The sequence below is a fragment of the Gopherus evgoodei genome, chromosome 24 (assembly GCF_007399415.2).
Source record: "Gopherus evgoodei ecotype Sinaloan lineage chromosome 24, rGopEvg1_v1.p, whole genome shotgun sequence".
Classification (NCBI taxonomy): Eukaryota; Metazoa; Chordata; order Testudines; family Testudinidae; genus Gopherus; species Gopherus evgoodei.
In genome coordinates this window covers 7,414,181-7,432,265 of record NC_044345.1, presented here as the reverse complement: position 1 = coordinate 7,432,265, position 18,085 = coordinate 7,414,181, and the positions used below count along the sequence as shown (strand labels likewise).

At 54.4% G+C, this 18,085-nt stretch overlaps 1 protein-coding gene across 1 annotated transcript; it reads right to left on the bottom strand.

The window, feature by feature from the left end:
- Nucleotides 1-2,020: 2,020 nt before the first annotated feature.
- Nucleotides 2,021-13,930, bottom strand: ANXA9 (annexin A9). Its single transcript, XM_030542068.1, has 13 exons — nucleotides 13,837-13,930; nucleotides 12,269-12,369; nucleotides 11,375-11,471; nucleotides 11,189-11,283; nucleotides 10,187-10,300; nucleotides 9,274-9,364; nucleotides 8,448-8,527; nucleotides 8,013-8,072; nucleotides 7,420-7,513; nucleotides 6,422-6,517; nucleotides 5,047-5,105; nucleotides 4,614-4,736; nucleotides 2,021-3,981 (listed from the first exon to the last, which is right to left on the bottom strand). The coding sequence occupies exons 2-13, from the start codon at nucleotides 12,341-12,343 to the stop codon at nucleotides 3,919-3,921; spliced, it is 1,047 nt and encodes a 348-aa protein (XP_030397928.1). The 5' UTR covers nucleotides 12,344-12,369; nucleotides 13,837-13,930; the 3' UTR covers nucleotides 2,021-3,918.
- Between the last annotated feature and the right edge of the window lie 4,155 nt (nucleotides 13,931-18,085).

The following is an 18,085-nucleotide window of genomic DNA, read 5'->3' as shown; positions in this document are numbered from 1 at the left end:
GCATGGGTGAGTGTGGGGGACATCCTGCCCCTTGCAAAGAATACCCCCACCCCCCCAAATTCCAATTAAATTCCAGTGGGAGTTGCTCCTCTGCAAGCCAGGTACAGTGCTTTTAGGTAGGTCCTACATAAACAGTGAAGACTGTCAGGGGTTTTTGTTGTTGTTTTGGTGGCAACAGCGAATAAAAAGTGAAAGTCCCTGGTATCTCACCCATGACCAAAGCACATCTTGAGCCCAGCAGCCTTTTCCTTCCAACTGTTGGGACCTCCAAAATGGGCTGCCTGCCGTGTCTTTGTGGGATGCGGCCACCTTTGGAGATGACTGAGACTCGACAAACTCCCTTCCTGCAGGTCACTGGCAGAAGAGTGTGTTCTGTGTCAGGATCGAACCCATTTTCCCCCCCCCCTCTCTGTCCACTCTCCAATTTTGGTGTCTGGGCTTGTCCATGGGACTAGGAGTTACTCTGTAATAGCTATACCTGATTAGCATCCTGTGTGGACGCTGAGTCTGGATTGAGGGAATTTGTTTTGCTGTAGTTTAATCTGGATTAAGATAAAAAGGAGAGAAGGCACTCTTCAGCCAGAATCAGTGTCTCTATTCGGGAATAACTACTGCAATTTAAATTCATGCCCCACCTTAATCTGAATTAACTTTTGAGTGTAGACAAGCCTTCATTCGGTTTGTTCCAATCGAGCAGCCCAACGATGCACCTCAGTAGCACAACCTCCTTCAGTCCTAACCTCAGCCAGGCCCAGCAGAGCACCAGTGTGGGAAACTGACAGCGCCTTGGTATGAGCAACTGAGCCAGGAATCAAATGTATTTAGTTCTTCTAGACTTTCCAAGGCCCCCTTTGCCAGCCTGTCAGTCATCTGCTAGTCTCCGTTGCCAGCAAAAGGTACATTTAAAAAGTCGCTGCTTATGTAGGACCTGCCTAAAAACCATACATGGTGCTGCAGCAACAGTGGACTGTTTCAGGTGTCACTGAGCCTGCTGACCCCTGGACTGGGAGGTAGGACGCCTGGGTTGCATTTCCAACTCTGGAGAGGGGTGTAGAGAAGGCCTGGGAGTCAGGACTCCTGGGTTCTCTTCCTGGTTCTGCCACTGGATCCTTGGTCACCCTGCCTGCATCATGCCACCTCTGGGCTGAGAAAATTAAAAGGGATGGCTGCTTCATTCTTTCCATAACCAAGGGTTTCATCGTTTATTTGTTTAAATGATGCTTGTTTCACTTTGGGGGAGTGATTTGGTTCAGCAGAGCCGCAGGGCCTCCCATCGGCTTCTTTCCAGGAAACGAACAGGGTGAGCGCTCGATTCTAGCAGCATTCAGTCCTACCAGAACCCCCAGCCCCCCCCACCTGGCCTTGGGCCAATCACATCGCTTTTCTGGGCGCTGGCTCCCCATCCACGTAAGAGGGATAACAGCACCACCCTACCACCCAGGCACTCGGAGTCCGTACCACTGCGAGTGGGGCCAGATATGCACATGTGGTTCTGCTAGAAAGTTGTACCACTTTGAACTATAGCCTGGTATAATTAAAGCCGCAAACCCCACCCTGCAGCCGGGGCCCTGTTACAGTGATAGAACAGCAAAGCATGCTTACACTGGCACAGCTGCACTTTTCCTGCCCTGCCCAGTGAAATGAGCAATGCTGGTAGAACTGCATATACAGTGGGGGTTCAGCTCGGGGATCATGCTGCTTCCCCCCACCATAGCTATACCAGCTGAGGTCAGGGTAGCCCTGGCCTTAAAGGGGCAGCTCTCAGCTATACGTTGGCAGAAGTCTATAGCAGAGGACTTCCAGGGGGTACTCAACTCATCTAGATTCATGTTTCATAGAATATCAGGGTTGGAAGGGACCTCAGGAGGTATCTAGTTCCAACCCCCTACTCAAAGCAGGACCAATCCCCAACTATTTTTTTTTTTTTGCCTCAGATCCCTCAATGGCCCCCTCAAGGATTGAACTCCCCACCCTGGGTTTAGCAGACCAATATGCAAACCACTGAGCTATCCCTCTCATCCTCAGCCTGTGGGTTTCAGCTCCTAGGAGGGTCATGGGATGGGTTTAGAGGGATTGCGTGTGCAGGGCCAGCATTGGTGGGGGGGAGGAAAGTGGGGTAACTGCCCAGGGCCCCCCATCACAGGGGGACCCGCAAAGCTGAACATGCTTCAGCCCCGCTGCCTGAGGCTCTGGCTTCAGCCAAGGCTCCCACTGAAATGTAAGTACAATATTTATACACCAGTCCATGCATTTGCTAGAATGATATGGTCAAAAGGGAAAAGTGAGCAACTGGGCAGTAATGGCGTGGCTGTGACACGCCTGTATTTTGAGGTTTGATTTTTGTAAGCACACGTGAGCTGAAACTTGGTACACAAGACAAATCAGACTCCTCAAAGGGGTGAAGTTGTCTGGAAAGCCACTGATCTATAGGGTAGGCCTGGCCCTAGTGGGGATGCAGTTATAGAAGGAGATAGGTGCATTATGCCAGCATAGCTAGTCCTATACGAGAAGGGGAATCAGCCATACCAGCATAAGGTGCTTTCACACTGGTATACACGGTACGATTTGACCCATTGGTCTGACTAGACTGGTTAAAACAAATTACCTCCTGATTGACAGTTATGAAGGTAGAAATTTTAATAGGGGCCAGGCCAGAGAGAGATTCAATTTTCCCGACTCTCTGTTGCCAAAGTCAAGGGATCAAACACCAGGTATCAGGCCAGTAAAGATCACAAGCTTGGCTAAAAAAAAAAAGAGATTGTTCAAAAATAATAAATTTGGAGTCTGGTGCCTGGTTCCCCAGGCCCCAGTTTCTGAACCGTGAGGGTTTCCCTCAGGTCACATTCTCAAGCCCAAGGGCTAAAAATTGAGAACATGTCTACACAGCAGTGTTTTAGCAGCTGGAGCGCTAGACTGGGAGGACATGGCAGCTCTGGCCTGCTGGGTGACCTTGGGCAAGTCACTGCCTGCTCTATGCCTCAGTTGCCCCATCTGTAAAATGGGGATAGGAACACTGCCCTCTGTTAGAAAGCACTTTGCGCTCTGCTGAAGAAAAGCTCAGTAGCAGAGCTAGGTATGAGAATAGCCAGAGAAGAGAAATACTGGGGTAACCCTGGGTGTGGCCTCTTTTATTTTAGTAGAATGGGAGGGGGTGGATTTCACTTAAACCCCTTCCCAAGTGACATAGCTAAATGGCCCTCTTGCACCAGGATAGACATGTCCATGGAGGAGGTTATACCAGTATAACTATATTGGGTTAAAAAAAAACAAAACATTTTAAGCTGATACTGGAAAACTTTCCGTGGACAAAGTCTGTTTTGAAAATGCAAGCCAACGGTCCCCCAGAATCACATGACTCCTGGAGCTGGGACTTCAATAATATAACAAGAATTGGCAGCACTGCTGATTTCTCAGCCCCAGGACGGCTGCACGTCCTGGTATTCCTAGAGTCCAAGGCCAGAAGGGACCATTGTGATCATCTAGGCCAGAGCCCTACCCCGAAACAATTCCTAGGGCAGAGCTTTTAGCAAAACCTCCAGCCTTGATTTAAAAAACGGTCTCCCCTGCCATGGGGAGGTGTGACTGCAGAGCATGCAGGGGGGATCTAGCCAGCTCGCTCCAGTAACAACAGCAGTGATGCCCGCACCTATTGAAGCACTGCATGGGTGGAGGCCACTCAAGTATCCAGGGTCCTGGGAGGGCAGGGCTTGCCCGGGCAGCCACCCATCCCTGCTCTTGTTATTCAAGGCTCAGGTATGCGATCACATGCCCCAACTGCAGCATAGATGCACCCTGCTGAGTGCAGCTTGGGCAGAGGAATGAACCCGATGCCTTGGGCAGACTCATGCTTCCCTCCCTCCCCGGTGTACTGCTTCCCACCGTTTTCTGCAGGCCAATGGGCCGAAGCTCGCAGCCGTCCTACAGGTCTTCCGCCCTGCACAAGGCTAGCAGAGCTGCCTGGTAATCGCCTCTCGTCTCCACCTGGAGCAAGGAAAGAACAATGAGACATTTCCCAAGGGTGGGGGAAGCGCTCCTCCTCTCCAGCCTAAGCGCTGGAAGAAAGCAGCGCGGTCTAGTGGTTAGAACAGGAAAGTTAGTGGTGGAGGGCCCGGATTCTAGGCTTGACTCCAAGGAACAGGCTTGGGTCTTGCTCTCACTCAGCAAGGGGCTGGGAGCCAGGCCTCCTGGGTTCTAGACCTAGTGCTGGGAGGGAAGTGGGGTGTAGTGGGTAGAGCAGAGAATCTGGGAGTCAGGCCCACAGCGGGGGGCGCTTCCTCTAACGGCTCTATGCCCCTGGGTTCCAGGCCACGCTGTTGTTGGGTCTGTCTCCGCCCCTGAGGGGTGGGGGGGGGCTTGCTCTAATGGCTCTATACCCCCAGGTTCCAGGCCACGCTGTTGTTGGGTCTGTCTCTTCCCCCTGGGGGGTGGGGGGGCTTGCTCTAACGACTCTATGCCCCCGGTTTCCAGGCCATGCTGTTGTTGGGTCTGTCTCTTCCCCCTGCGGGGTGGGGGGGGTTTGCTCTAACGGCTCTATACCCCCAGGTTCCAGGCCACGCTGTTGTTGGGTCTGTCTCTGCCCCCCGGGGGGTGGGGGTGGGGCGCAGCGTGCTGACCTGGAGACAGGAGTACAGAGACTTCCCATGGCGCTTCCTGAACTCAGAGCGGATGCTCAGCAGGTCGGTTTCACTGCGGGAGATCAGGATGCGGGTCAGGACTTTGTCATCAGTGCCGGGGCCCTGTGGGGGGAGAGGAGGTGCATGCTCAGGCTGGGAGATGGAGAAATTCCAGCTGCTAATAGACGGGAAGTGGAGCCCCAAATTCCGGAGGTAGGGGTCACTGTATCCCCATTAGTCCATACAGCCCAGTATCTGGCTAGCAGACTGAGCTAATGCAGCATCGGCCCCCGTCCCACTGGCTAAAGACCCTGCCTGACCTTTATGGCACTCAGAGAACCCCCTGCAGCCTGAACATCACTGCCAGGCTGCCCCAAAAGGAAGCTGGGCCCATATGCTGCCGATGCACCGGCGCAGGTTGAAGGCGACTCACCTTCATGGCGTTGTGCAGCCTCTCGGCAAAGTAGCGCGGGGTGTTCCTGCACACCGAGGCTGAAAGAAGAGAGGGGCTCAGGGTTCAAACCGTGGCACATGCTGGCTGGCATGCACGGGGCACCACTGCCCTTTGCTGGGTGGAATCAGAACTGCTCCATTGTGTGTCATAAGCCCTGTACTGTACACAGCGCCTGGAGATTTTCCTATAGCTGACATGACGGGGATGGAGGTTGTTAGAGTAGGAGTCTCTGCCCTGGGGTTCGCTGCTGTTGCCTTGCAGCATGGTGTCACCTGTCACATCCTAAGGGACTACAGAACTGATACAGAGCCATGATTGGGTTTAGTACTGATGTCCTCTGTTCTTCCCCCACCCTCCCAAGTGTAGGGCCAGCACCACACTGCCCCGTTCCCAGCGTGCTTCAACCCCCATGACTCCTTCAAAGCTCAGCCACTCAGTGTGGGCTGCTGGCCTGGGGGGCTCGCTGGAGACAACGCTGCAGCTGGCGTCTGCAAGGCAAGTGCTGGCCCGCTAGGGACTACGCTGACACGGAGGGGCCAGCGGATGGCAGTGCTCCTTAGCAAGCAGGTGGCATTTGTCCCAGTGCCCCAGGGGCAGTGATTGCTCATCTTGTCTCTTAAGGCCAGGCAGCTCGGTGCCAGCCCCGAGTCACCTATTGAGCCCAGAAACCTTTGTGCCTACGCGCACGCTCGTGCTCATGTTCTTCTGGGCCTCGAATGCAGCTCAGAGCCTGGCTCTCCTGCTTGACACTGCAGGATCTGTTTAGAACGGGTTAATAAATAAACAAGTAGCTTGGCCCAGGCCCCCATTGCGCAAGGTGCTGTCCAAAACCAGTTCCTGTCCCGCAGAACATATAACCTACGTGACTCAATTGAGCATTATAGACTGAGTCAAGCAGGGTCCTTATAACCATCCACGCCTCCTCCTTCTGATGGCCGCATGCCACGCTCATCACTCATGTCTCCACCATGTGTACCCCGTCCATTCGCTAGGGATTAGTCCTTTAAAAATGGGGCCCTCACCCAGTGGGTGACATCATCAGAAAACAGGGAATTTGCAATAGCGACTCCCACTAAATGGTCTCTTCTACTTCTCCGGCTGCCATCCCTGAGCACTTCCCAGGCTTTAGCGGAGCGATCCTCCCAACCTGCTGTGAGGCAGTTAAATGCTATGGTCCCCTGTGGGAAACTGAGGCATGGAGCGACTAGCCTAAGGTCACCCTGTGAGTCTCTAGCAGAGCACAAGTCCCCAGCTGGCACATTAACCCCTGGGCCATTCTGCCTCTCTGGACTGCACTAGGCTGATGGCGGTCTCAGGTTCAGAGGACCCAGCCGCAGCCCGGCTGAGTGCTTACCTAGGGCCAGCATGGCCACCTGGCCATCTCCCTGGAAGCGCTTGCAGATGGTCTCCTCCACCTCCAGCCCGTGGGATTTCCAGTACTGACCAAACACTAGCGGAGTTGGAAAGGGGAAAGTTAGTCCTGGCCTGCATGTGGCGTGCTTTGCCGGGGGGGCAGCCCGGGACTCTGTATCAGCAAAGCGCTCCTGGGGCAGGGACACACTGCATATACAGCCACACTGCACTCTTACAGGTAGGGTTTATTCCCTCCCTGCCGAGTGAAACGAGTGACACGGGTAAAATACAGTGCTGCCCACAGGACCACATCTACCCTGGGGCCAGAACACCTCCAGACATTTCACATGGTATGCACCTGCCACCCCCATCCTGGCTGGCTCTCCCGGGCAGGTACCTACTGCAGCATCCCTTGCTTGGAGCAGGTCTCCAGGCTGTTGCTGAGCGAGTCCTGAGGGCAGAGCAGAGGGGACAAGGGCCACTGGAGGCTGGGCAGCCCCCCGATGGGGAGCCATGGGACAGGAGCCAGCGCCACGGCAGTGGTAAGAAGGCGCAGTGGTGGCCACCCCACTGACCATGGGTCAGACCTAAGCAGCACTCGGACCCTGTGCATCAGATCATGACACCGCTCACTCAGACTTGGCCCAACCAGCACCCTTGTCATGACAGGGGGGCCACAGGTCCACACCTGAGTGGACAGTGAGGTGGCCACTGCCGCTTCTCCTCTGCTGCCGTGGGGCTGGCCCTGCCCAGCCGCACCCTGCTTCCAGGAGTCCATTGATTTAGTTGGGGATTGGTCCTGCTTTGAGCAGGGGGTTGGTCTAGATACCACCTGAGGCCCCTTCCAACTCTGAGATTCTATGATTCTATGATTCAATTTCCAGGGGTATCCCTGGGTCGGGCCACATGGACAGAGAGAGAAGTGCCCCGACTCCCTCTGCCAGCTCCCAGCTGTGCGCGACACCAAGGGCTCCCTGCAGCAGGGTGCCTGGGTCTTGCCTCTGCGGAGATGCTCGGGGCTTCGCTGGGTGAAGATGCTTATCCACGTCCTCTCACCGGCTCCCTCGCTCCTGGCTCCTGGGTCTGCAAGAGCCTGGAAGGAGGAGGAGAGCGGTGACGGGCTGCGGGTGCTGCGAGAAGTGGCTCCCCGCAAGGGGCCTTCCCCATTAGCCTGGAATTAACCCCACTGTGTTCTGGGATGCAACGAGATGGGACTGGGGGCACCTATTCCAGAGCCATAACGAGGCAGCTCTGAGCAGAGGTGCACTGCGCTTGGCTTTGCTGGGGAAGCTTGGCCCTGAGGCACGCAGGGGGCATGGGATCCAGCAACACAGGGACGAACAGGTGCAACGGGCAGGGGCAGCCGCTCATTGGCGCCAGTCGTGCCACTACGGCGGCATGTGGCCGGGGTACAGCAAGGTGCAGTACTGACTGCTGCCACTGGAGGCAGCAAAGCAACCCCTCCCCAAGGCAGCTCTGTAGGGTAACTGAGCAGGATCCATGGGGACCCCGTGAGGCAGGGAATCAGTCCAGCGGTAGGATTTCAACAACTCTCGCACCCACTCCCAACTCAGGCACATCCCAAGGCTCACCTCAGCATCCTGCTGTATCAGGGCATAGTCGATGATCCCAGTGTAGTGCTCGCGCTTCCCCTGCAGGGTAGAAGGCCGGAGAGACAGATTTGTGACATGGTCAGAGGTGGCGTCCCTCGCCCCACAACCTGCATACTGGTATGTCTACTCGCAGTTACAGTATTCAGCCACTAGAGGACCCTTGGGTGGCTGTGTGGTAAATAACAGAAACAAAGCTGGGTCTCAAGCTGGGTGGAAGCTTGTCTGTTTGTCAGTAGTTGTATGTACAGTGATGCCCACAAATGCTGAGCAAAGGGAGTGTTGGAGATGGTAGAGTAGATGGGTGATGGCTCGCCCCCCCCTACTCTTGCTCTGCTGGTTCCTCTGGCTGAGCAGTGGTCCCCAGTGTACATGCCCATTCAGGTCATGCAGAAAAGGAACCAGGCAAAGTTTTACCTTTGCTAGCGCCAGGAGAATTTCCTTGAACCAACCGCTGGTTTCTGAGGTTATGTCCTTTTCAGGGTCTGCTTTAAAATCTGGAGACAGAGAAATCACTCTGGTTAAAGGTGGCTTGCATGGGTAACACCACTGCCAGCTAGAACAGGTGCAGGGATCAAACCAAGAGACCTCTGGAGCTAAAAGCAGCATCTTCTTCAGCTTGAGTTAAAGGACCACCCTTGGTAGGCTAGCCACAGAACCCTGTATATATACTCCAGCCTTGGGGTGCGGCGACAGAAATCTACCTTCATGTGCGACCACATAGGACTGGTCCAAAATTTGTCATTGAAACTGTTTTTTAACAGAAAATTGGGGTTTTGACTAAAAAAAAATAATAATCACAAGACAGATCTGCTCCCCCACAGAAAAGGTTCATTTTTCATTGAAAAGCAGAATGCCCCCAAACTGAACTCTTTCAATTATTGCAGTGCCTCATGGGAGTTGTAGTCCAGGTGCCTCATGCTCCCTATGTTCCTCTCTCGGGCTAAGCTCCCCGGCTGGACTATATTTCCCATGATGCATCATGGCCAGTGAGTCCCATGATGGAGAGCATGGTGCATCATGGGAGATGTAGTCCAAGCAAGGAGCCTGGCTGATAGATGACAAAATGATTTCCCCTCTCCTCGATTTTCATCGAAATTTCCCAAGAAAAAGAATCCAAGCTGGCTCCAGAGACACATGGTTCCAAATGTCCTCAGGGTAACAAGGCCCTTTCTCCCGAGCTCAGAGAGCGCTAACTTGGGGCTCTCCTCACAGCCCCTGGCCTTCCCCACCCCACTTTTACCTTGCTGGTAAAAGGCCAGGCTTTCTCTGAGCTGCTGGTTGGATCGAGTTGAGAGAATTTCAATCAAAGCATCTTCGTCAGTGCCCATGCCCTGTGAAAGCAAAGGGCACAGAGCGGGTACAGGAGCGGCTGGAACAGGAGTGGCTGGCACAGCTAAGGGATGAGGACGAGCCCGCTGCTGGCTGCACTAGAATAGGGGACGGATAGAGCCAGCCCGAAGGGGAAGCACTGAGCCAGGAGCAGGGATGGGCAGCCCTGTGAGCAGTGACGCTGCTTTGTGGCAAGCTAGTCCTCGGGACGGGGATGGCATTTGCCACTTGTTATCACATCCCCCTTCTAACCTCTCTGTACGGCTCCTGCCACCCTCCTTGTCTGTGCTGCTCTTCTCGGACCTCCCTCCAAGGTGTCACCCCAGAGTGGCAGGATACCTGGGTTCTATGCCCATGGACTAGCTGGGTGAGCTTGGGCAAGTCCTTTCTGCTCAGAGTGCCTCAGTTTCCCCTCCAACTCTTTGTCTGGTCTGTTCTGACTGTGAGCTGCTTGGGGCAGGGACTGTCTCCCTCTGTCTGTCTGCAGCGCCCGGCGCCATGGGGCCTCTACCACAATAGACATCATATATGATATCACATCCCAATGCCTTGACTTGGCCAGTCCAAAACCCCCTTGAGCTTTCCTGCTGCTATATCCCCTTTGAAAGCCCCTCACTCACTGCCCCCCCCCAACTCTTCCTGCTCCTTGGACCCCTCCCACTGACTTGATGAATTTGTCGAAACTCCTCTGGGTATTTTCCACATGTGTTTATAATCTCTCTGGTGGGCCCCTCGCTGCTGGATGCAACCAGGCACAGAGTCGGGAGCAGGGCCACATGCACCCCACCGGCCTCCCAAGGGAGAGCTGTTTCCCCAGGCCGTACCTGCATGGCCGCCCTCAACTCATGAGCATCATACTGAGCCGGAGGCTTCAGCAGCCCCACGATGACCCGCTCCAGGTTCCCAGACAGAGCCGCTTCCATGGATTTCAGCAGGTCCTGGAAGAGAGCCCTGGACGGTCAGAGCAGCTGAGGCCAAGCAGCTGCCTAGCTCCAGGCCCCAACTCCCCTGAGACAGGAGGCTTCATGCATTTGGGGGACCCTCTGGCTGCTCCCTTCCTTGGGGCCCTACGAATGATCGCCCCAAGTGGGCTGGTCTAGCAGTTGGGGCATGAAACTAGCCAAGACTCCTGGGTTCTGGGAGAGTGTGTGACCCAGTGGGTAGAGCAAGAGACAGCAAGTCAGGATTCCTGGGCTGTATTCACAATTCTGCCACTGACTTGCTGTGTAACTTCAGCACAGCCTCAGTTTCCCCATTTGTTAAGCGACCAGAGTAAGGGCTCCCATACAGGGGAGCTGCAAAGGTTAACAAATATTACTTGCACAGAGTTTCAGATGGAAGCCTCTAGAGAAAGGAAAAGGGTTGCATTGAGGTGGCCAATGTCTCTGGCTGCACCGCTGTCCCCTAGTGGAGAGATTTGGTAATGTGTCATACGCCCTATACTGCTCACAGCTAATGGAGATTCTCCATTGGCGCAAGTGCTGGGGCCTGGGCTATGGCCATAGGAGGATCAGAGCAGTCACAGAGAATTGCAGAGGCCCATTGTGCAGCGTAGAGGCAACCAGGATGTGTTGGATTATTAATATGACAGGGTGGGGGGTTGAACCCAAAGGAGCAGGGGGACACAGAAAGGAGCTTGCTGAGCGGCTTCTGTGTCTTCTGCATGGCTGGTGCATCACCAAATGCCTGGCACACGGCCCCACCTTGTGCACTAGGGCATGTCTCTGCAGGGCAGACAGACTCCAGTGCCTGAAACCAGCCCCAGACAGACAGCATCGCTGCTGCTGACAGCCCAGCCCAGCGTCCCCCAGGGCCCTTCCCATCACCTGCTTGGTGAGGGCCTGGAACACCTTGGTAATCTGCTGCCTCTGGGCGTTGGTCCGATTGGTCAGCACATCCAGGATGGCCCCATGGTCAGCGCCTGTAGAAATGGGGCAGGAAAACTGGGTGTGAATATTCAGCTGGCTGCCAGGATCCCCTCCCTGCACCCCTCTGTGGTGGGATTGCATTACCATTGCCCGCGATGGCCTCCACGAGATGCTGAACATCGCTCTCCATGTCAAAGCCCAGGTAGGGTTTGATGGTGCCCAGCGTCCCCCAGGCTGTTGTCTATGGTAAGAGTAGAGAAGGTTAAGCGGGTAGTTGTTACTGAAACGCATATATGGAACTTGCTGCTGTGTGACATTGTTGAGGTGAGCCTGTGGGATTCCCTGTCACGGGATATTGGTGGGGTTAACCCAGAGGATTCACTGCTGCTAGATATTAACATGATTAGCTTGTGGGGCCTCACAGCCCCGGGTTATTATTGAAGTTAATTCATGGAACTCACTGCAACTGGATATTACTCAATTTAACCTGTGGGACCCACTGCCATTGGATAGTACTGGGGTTAATCTGTGGGACTGACTGCAGTGAGATATTACTGAGGATAGCCTGTGGGACTCCCTGCCACTAGATATTATTATCAGAGTTAACTCGTAGGATTCACTGCTACTGGAAATGATTTAACCTGTGGAACTCACTGTCACTGGGGATTAATTTATGGGACTTCTGCCACTATTGAGGGTAACCTGTGAGACTCCCTGCTACTTGATATTAGTGGGGCATACCTGTGGGACTCCATGCTGCTGGCTATCACTGGGGTTAACCCAATGGAAAACCAGATCACCCACTTTGGTGCTGCGACTGCCCCCAAATCACCCCCTCACAGTGCCCAGGGTGATCCCCAAATCGCCACCCCCCACTTGCTAGGCTGAAACGCTCACCTTGGTGCCCAAGATTATCCTTAAAATACCCACGATGCCTGCAGAGACACCCTGAAACACCCTTCCACCCAGGCCCCAAGATGCCCAGGGCAGGGATGCCTATGGTGCCCCCCTCCTCCCACGCTCCATGGCACCACTCACCTGCTGGGCCAGAGGCAGTTGACTGAGAATCTCGTGGGTGAGGGAATGTCTGTCCATCCCATCCCCCAGGAGCATTGCGTCGTCTTTGCCAGCAAACAGCTCTGAAAGGCAGAGGGAGGGGTGAGGCCCCCCCGGGAAGACTTAACTGTCCCCCCGGCATCCCAAAACAGCTGCCTTCGACAGACTGATTTCCTCAAGCCTGATCCGATTAAGGTAGGAGGGCTAGTTCTCAGCACTCAGCTCCAGCCAGCCCCAAACCCCTTGCTTTCCAGGCCCCCTCGCCAGCCTCTCTTTCTCAAACCGCACCCAGCTGGGGGATGGGAGGGCGCAGTCTGTGACACAGGCTGGAAGAGCCTAGGCCTTGGACAGGCGCCAAGGGGAACTGAGAACCACGGGGGCTTTTATTCGGACTGTTTTGAGGTTCCGGGTTGCTTTTTAACTCAAACATCTTGGGAGGAAAGTCTGAGATGCCCCCCGAGCCTTTTGCAGGTTGCCTCTCCCAGCCTGGCCTTTGGCACGGAGCTGGAGCCTTTGCCACCAGCCCGGAGATGGCCTCCTTCTCTGGCTCCCGCCTCCATCTCCGGGCAGCACTTGCTCGTGACCGCGGCCCAGCGAGCCGCCAGGCAGAACTAACTTGTTTAGTCTATTGCAAGCAGGGAGCTGAGATTCTAATCGGGTCTGCGGGGAGCCTGGTGCAGGGGGTGGGGGGTGTACGCTGAGGAGCCTTGCATGGGAGAGCATTTCATGGCACCCCTGGGGGAGCATTGCCTTGGGGATCGCGGCATTGGGGGCTGCACGCTCTCCTTCTTCTCCGTGCCCAGTGCCTCTCCCCCACTCTGTACCCCTCTCCCTCTTCCCTGCAGCCCCACTGGGACACAGGGATCCCCTACTGGTGTGAAGCCCTGGGGGTGGCAGACATAAAAAGCAGGAGTCCCCCTAAAGTATGAGGCAGATTGGCCAGTTAGTGGGGCTCCATCTCCCCCCTGCTTCTCAAGCACTAATTGAGGCTAAGCTCCCTGTAGAAATGCTAAGAATTATTATGAATTAATGAATCCACCCTGTGGGAAGCCGGTAGATGTATGTGTCTGTCCAGCTAATCCCCATTGGGATCTAGGTACTGGACACACTCTTGATCATCAGCTGCGGATCCACCCCTGTTAATTAGCATCATCCTCATTCCACAGATGGGGGAATTGAGGCGCAGAGGGAGAAAGTGAGTGGGCCAAGGCCATGGAGGGAGTCAGTGGCAGAGCTGAGACTAGCTCGCAGGAGTCCTGACTCCCAGTTCCTTGCTCTCACCACTGGAACGCACTCTCCTTCCAGAGCTGGGAAGGGAACCCAGGTGTCCTGACTCCCACTCCCTCACTCTAACCACTAGACTTCACTCCCCTCCTAGACCCAGAAAAGGAACCCCGGGGTCCTGATTTCCTATGCTGTACTGATTAAATCACCATCCCTCCGGTAGATAATTCTCCTCCTTTGCAGCCCAGCTGCTTTCCCAGAGGTCTGGCCAGCAGAAGAGCTGGATTTCCCAGAGACCAAGACAGACCTGACGAGGCTGCACTTACCCTGAGCCGCACTAGACAGAGTCCGGATCAGTGCACGCTATGACCCGACCAGCGTGTGTGCTCCGTTGATGCAGGGAAGGGGCAGGACTAACGTAATCTGATTGGCTGAGGTCCACACAACTGGTGGGTGTGTATCATCTGTCCCACCCCCAAACAAACACCCTTCTGTGCAGGTGTGGGGACGAGGGGGGGGCATAGAAAGAACCCTCCACCCCCTAACCCACCCAGAAGCAGCCATGGCAACCCACACATACAGCTTGCCCATCCTCCCAGCAGCCGGATCTTTCAGGACACTGGCTGCATTGTATTGCTCAGTGCCTGGCTTGACATGACATCCACCGCCAGCTAGTACCCGCTGGGACAGCGGGCACTGGAGGGATGCCCCTCCCCGGGGGATCAGTCATTAGGCAGGGAGCTGCGGGCGAGAAGTGCGAAGAAAAACCTGTCCAGCGTGTCGCTCCAGAGCCGGGGTGGGTGGGAGCAGAGAGTCAGAAGATTCTCAGCCTGGCTTGTGCACCGTGCCAACCTTCGCTCCTGCTGGAAGATGCCAGATGGGCTGTGCCCCAGGGGGGAGCACTGGGGCGAGCAGCTCTGGTTTTTTGGATTGGTCGTGACCGGCCGTGGGTTTCTTAGTGGGGAGGCAGCGAGTTGACTTGCTACAGCATGACCTGGGGATAGGTTCCCATCAGGAAGCCAGGGGGAACAAATGGGGGTTGTCAAGAGGCCAGGCCTACTGCCGCGGATCATTCAGTGGAGAATATGGGTGGCGGAGGGGTGAGTGTATTAGCTTGCCCGTAGCGAGACCTGCTTTCAACTCCCCCTGCTGCCTCTACGACCTTGGGCAAATCAATCAGGCCCAGATCCTCAAGGATATTTAGGTAACTAACTACGCCTGAAATCTGGGACTTAGGCCAGGTCACACTGCAGACCTATGTCGGTGTAACTATGTCGCTCAGGGGCCACATCTAGCTGTGAGTGGAGCCTAGGATTTGTGGGCGCAGTTAGATTCCCAGCCTGCCATCCTGGAAAAGACCTCTTGGCCTGGAAGGTTCTCAAGGCAGAACGACCTACCCCTCCATATACACACTGCACGGCATGGAAAGGGAGTCTCTGGTAGGTTAAGATGGGAAACTGGGCAGAGGAGTGCGGACTGTAGGATCATTGGGGGCTAAGCTCATCCGGTGCCCCCACTGATGTACAGTGGGTGCACCACTACCTACTGCCACTGAAGGTCTGGTAGGGCTGGAGCAGCTGCAGGAGACTGCCGCCACCAGAGAATGCCAGAAGGAGACAGCACAGAGCATGGATTTTAGGGTTCAACGGGACCATTGGAGTTCAGCCCCACACACTCAGAGCCCTGTGCCTCTGTCCCCCCGTTGATCCTGCAGCCGCACCGGTTGAGCAGCAGCTGCTCCTGCTTCTTATCAAGCGAAAGCTGGTGTCGGCTGGATCCATCAGGTGGCCAGCCGTGCGTTTGTTGCATAAACCCCCACACCTGCATGTGCTGAGCTGAAAACATGGGGGTGCCTCTCAGCTGTCTGGAGCTGCATCTAGGGATGCACTGAACCAGCCAGTCTGACTCTGAGCCTCCTGGGCCCAGTGCTTCCAGCTCAGGGGAATGACATATGGGGCTGCTCGGCTCTAGGGTACAAATTGCAAAGGTCCCAGCTGGTGGCTGTTGGATGGCCTGCATGCAACGAGCCAGGTGGCATGGGGAAAGCTTGCCCTAGCCATCCCCATGCTGTGCTTGTTCTGTGGCTAGAGAGGGGATTTGAGTCTCCTGAGGCCCTGTCCACCAAGCCAGCAGGAGAAAGCTGGATGGGGTGGGGAAGATCTCGGGGACTGGCGGCTTCTTTTAGGCATCTGTCCACGCACAGTTCCTCTAGGGTGCTTTGCTTGGTGCCCCCTTCTGGGTCCCTCATTTTGACCCTATTACCTGCATCCCCATCCCTCTGCTTAGTTTTTGTCCCCCATGCTCAGTTGTCATCTGGGTCCTGTGGCCCTGCTCACACCTGAGGAAAGTGGGGCCTTTTGGTCCAGAGGGCCCTGCCCACCATCTCAGTCATCAAACAAGCTGGGGAGAGCTGATGGCCTTGTGATATAACCCTGGGCTAGGGGACTGGGGTTTGATTCTCTGTTCTGCCATAGCAGCAAAGAATCCTGTGGCACCTTATAGACTAACAGACGTTTTAGAGCATGAGCTTTCGTGGGTGAATACCCACTTCCTCAGATGCATGTAATGGAAATATCCAGGGGCAGGTATATATATGTGTGCTAGCAAGCAAGCTAGAGATAACGAGGTCAGTTCAATCAGGGGGGATGAGGCCCTGTTCTAGCAGTTGAGGTGTGAAAACCAAGAGAGGAGAAACTGGTTCTGTAATTGGCAAGCCATTCACAGTCTTTGTTCAATCCTGAGCTGATGGTGTCAAATTTGCAGATGAACTGAAGCTCAGCAGTTTCTCTTTGAAGTCTGGTCCTGAAGTTTTTTTGCTGCAGGATGGCCACCTTAAGGTCTGCTATAGTGTGGCCAGGGAGGTTGAAGTGCTCTCCTACAGGTTTTTGTATATTGCCATTCCTAATGTCTGATTTGTGTCCATTTATCCTTTTCCGTAGAGACTGTCCAGTTTGGCCGATGTACATAGCAGAGGAGCATTGCTGGCATATGATGGCGTATATTACATTGGTGGATGTGCAGGTGAATGAACCAGTGATGGTGTGGCTGATCTGGTTAGGTCCTGTGATGGTGTTGCTGGTGTAGATATGTGGGCAGAGTTGGCATCGAGGTTTGTTGCATGGATTGGTTCCTGAGCTAGAGTTATTACGGTGTGGTGTGCAGTTGCTGGTGAGAATATGTTTCAGGTTGGCAGGTTGTCTGTGGGCAAGGATTGGCCTGCCACCCAAGGCCTGTGAAAGTGTGGGATCATTGTCCAGGATGGGTTGTAGATCCTTGATGATGCGTTGGAGGGGTTTTAGCTGGGGGCTGTATGTGATGGCCAGTGGAGTCCTGTTGGTTTCTCTCTTGGGTTTGTCTTGCAGTAGGAGGCTTCTGGGTACACGTCTGGCTCTGTTGATCTGTTTCTTTATTTCCTCGTGTGGGTATTGTAGTTTAGAGAATGCTTGGTGGAGATTTTGTAGGTGTTGGTCTCTGTCTGAGGGGTCAGAGCAGATGCGGTTGTACCTCAGTGCTTGGCTGTAGACAATGGATCGTGTGATGTGCCCGGGATGGAAGCTGGAGGCATGAAGGTAGGCATAGCGGTCGGTGGGTTTTCGATATAGGGTGGTGTTAATGTGACCATCACTTATTTGCACCGTGGTGTCAAGAAAGTGGACCTCCCGTGTAGATTGGTCCAGGCTGAGGTTGATGGTGGGGTGGAAGCTGTTGAAATCATGGTGGAATTTTTCCAGAGTCTCCTTCCCATGGGTCCAGATGATGAAGATGTCATCAATGTAGCGTAGGTAGAGAAGAGGTGTGAGTGGACGAGACTTGAGGAAGCGTTGTTCCAGGTCAGCCATGAAGATATTGGCATATTGTGGGGCCATGCGGGTGCCCATAGCAGTGCCACTGATCTGGAGATATATATTGTCATCAAATTTGAAATAGTTGTGTGCAAGTATAAAGGCACAGAGCTCAGCAGCCAGTTGTGCTGTGGCATCATCAGGGATAGTGTTCCTGACAGCTTGTATTCCATCTGTGTGTGGGATGTTTGTGTAGAGAGCCTCTACATCCATGGTGGCTAGGATGGTGTTTTCTGGGAGGTCACCAATGCATTGTAGTTTCCTCAGGAAATCAGTGGAGTCACGGAGATAGCTGGGAGTGCTGGTGGCATAGGGTCTGAGTAGAGAGTCCATATATCCAGACAGTCCTTCAGTGAGAGTGCCAATGCCCGAGATGATGGGGCGTCCAGGATTGCCGGGTTTGTGGATCTTGGGTAGTAGATAGAATAACCCTGGTCGGGGCTCTAGGGGTATGTTGATTTCTTCTGGTGTTAGTGTAGGGAGTGTCCTGAGTAGATGCTGTAGTTTCTTTGTGTATTCCTCAGTGGGATCTGAGGGAAGTGGCCTGTAGAATTTGGTATTGGAGAGTTGTCTGGCTGCCTCCTTTTGATAGTCAGACCTGTTCATGATGACAACAGCACCTCCTTTATCAGCCTCTTTGATGATAATGTCAGGGTGGTTTCTGAGGCTGTGGATGGCATTGCGTTCTGCACGACTTAGGTTGTGAGGCAAGCGATGTTGTTGTTCCACGATT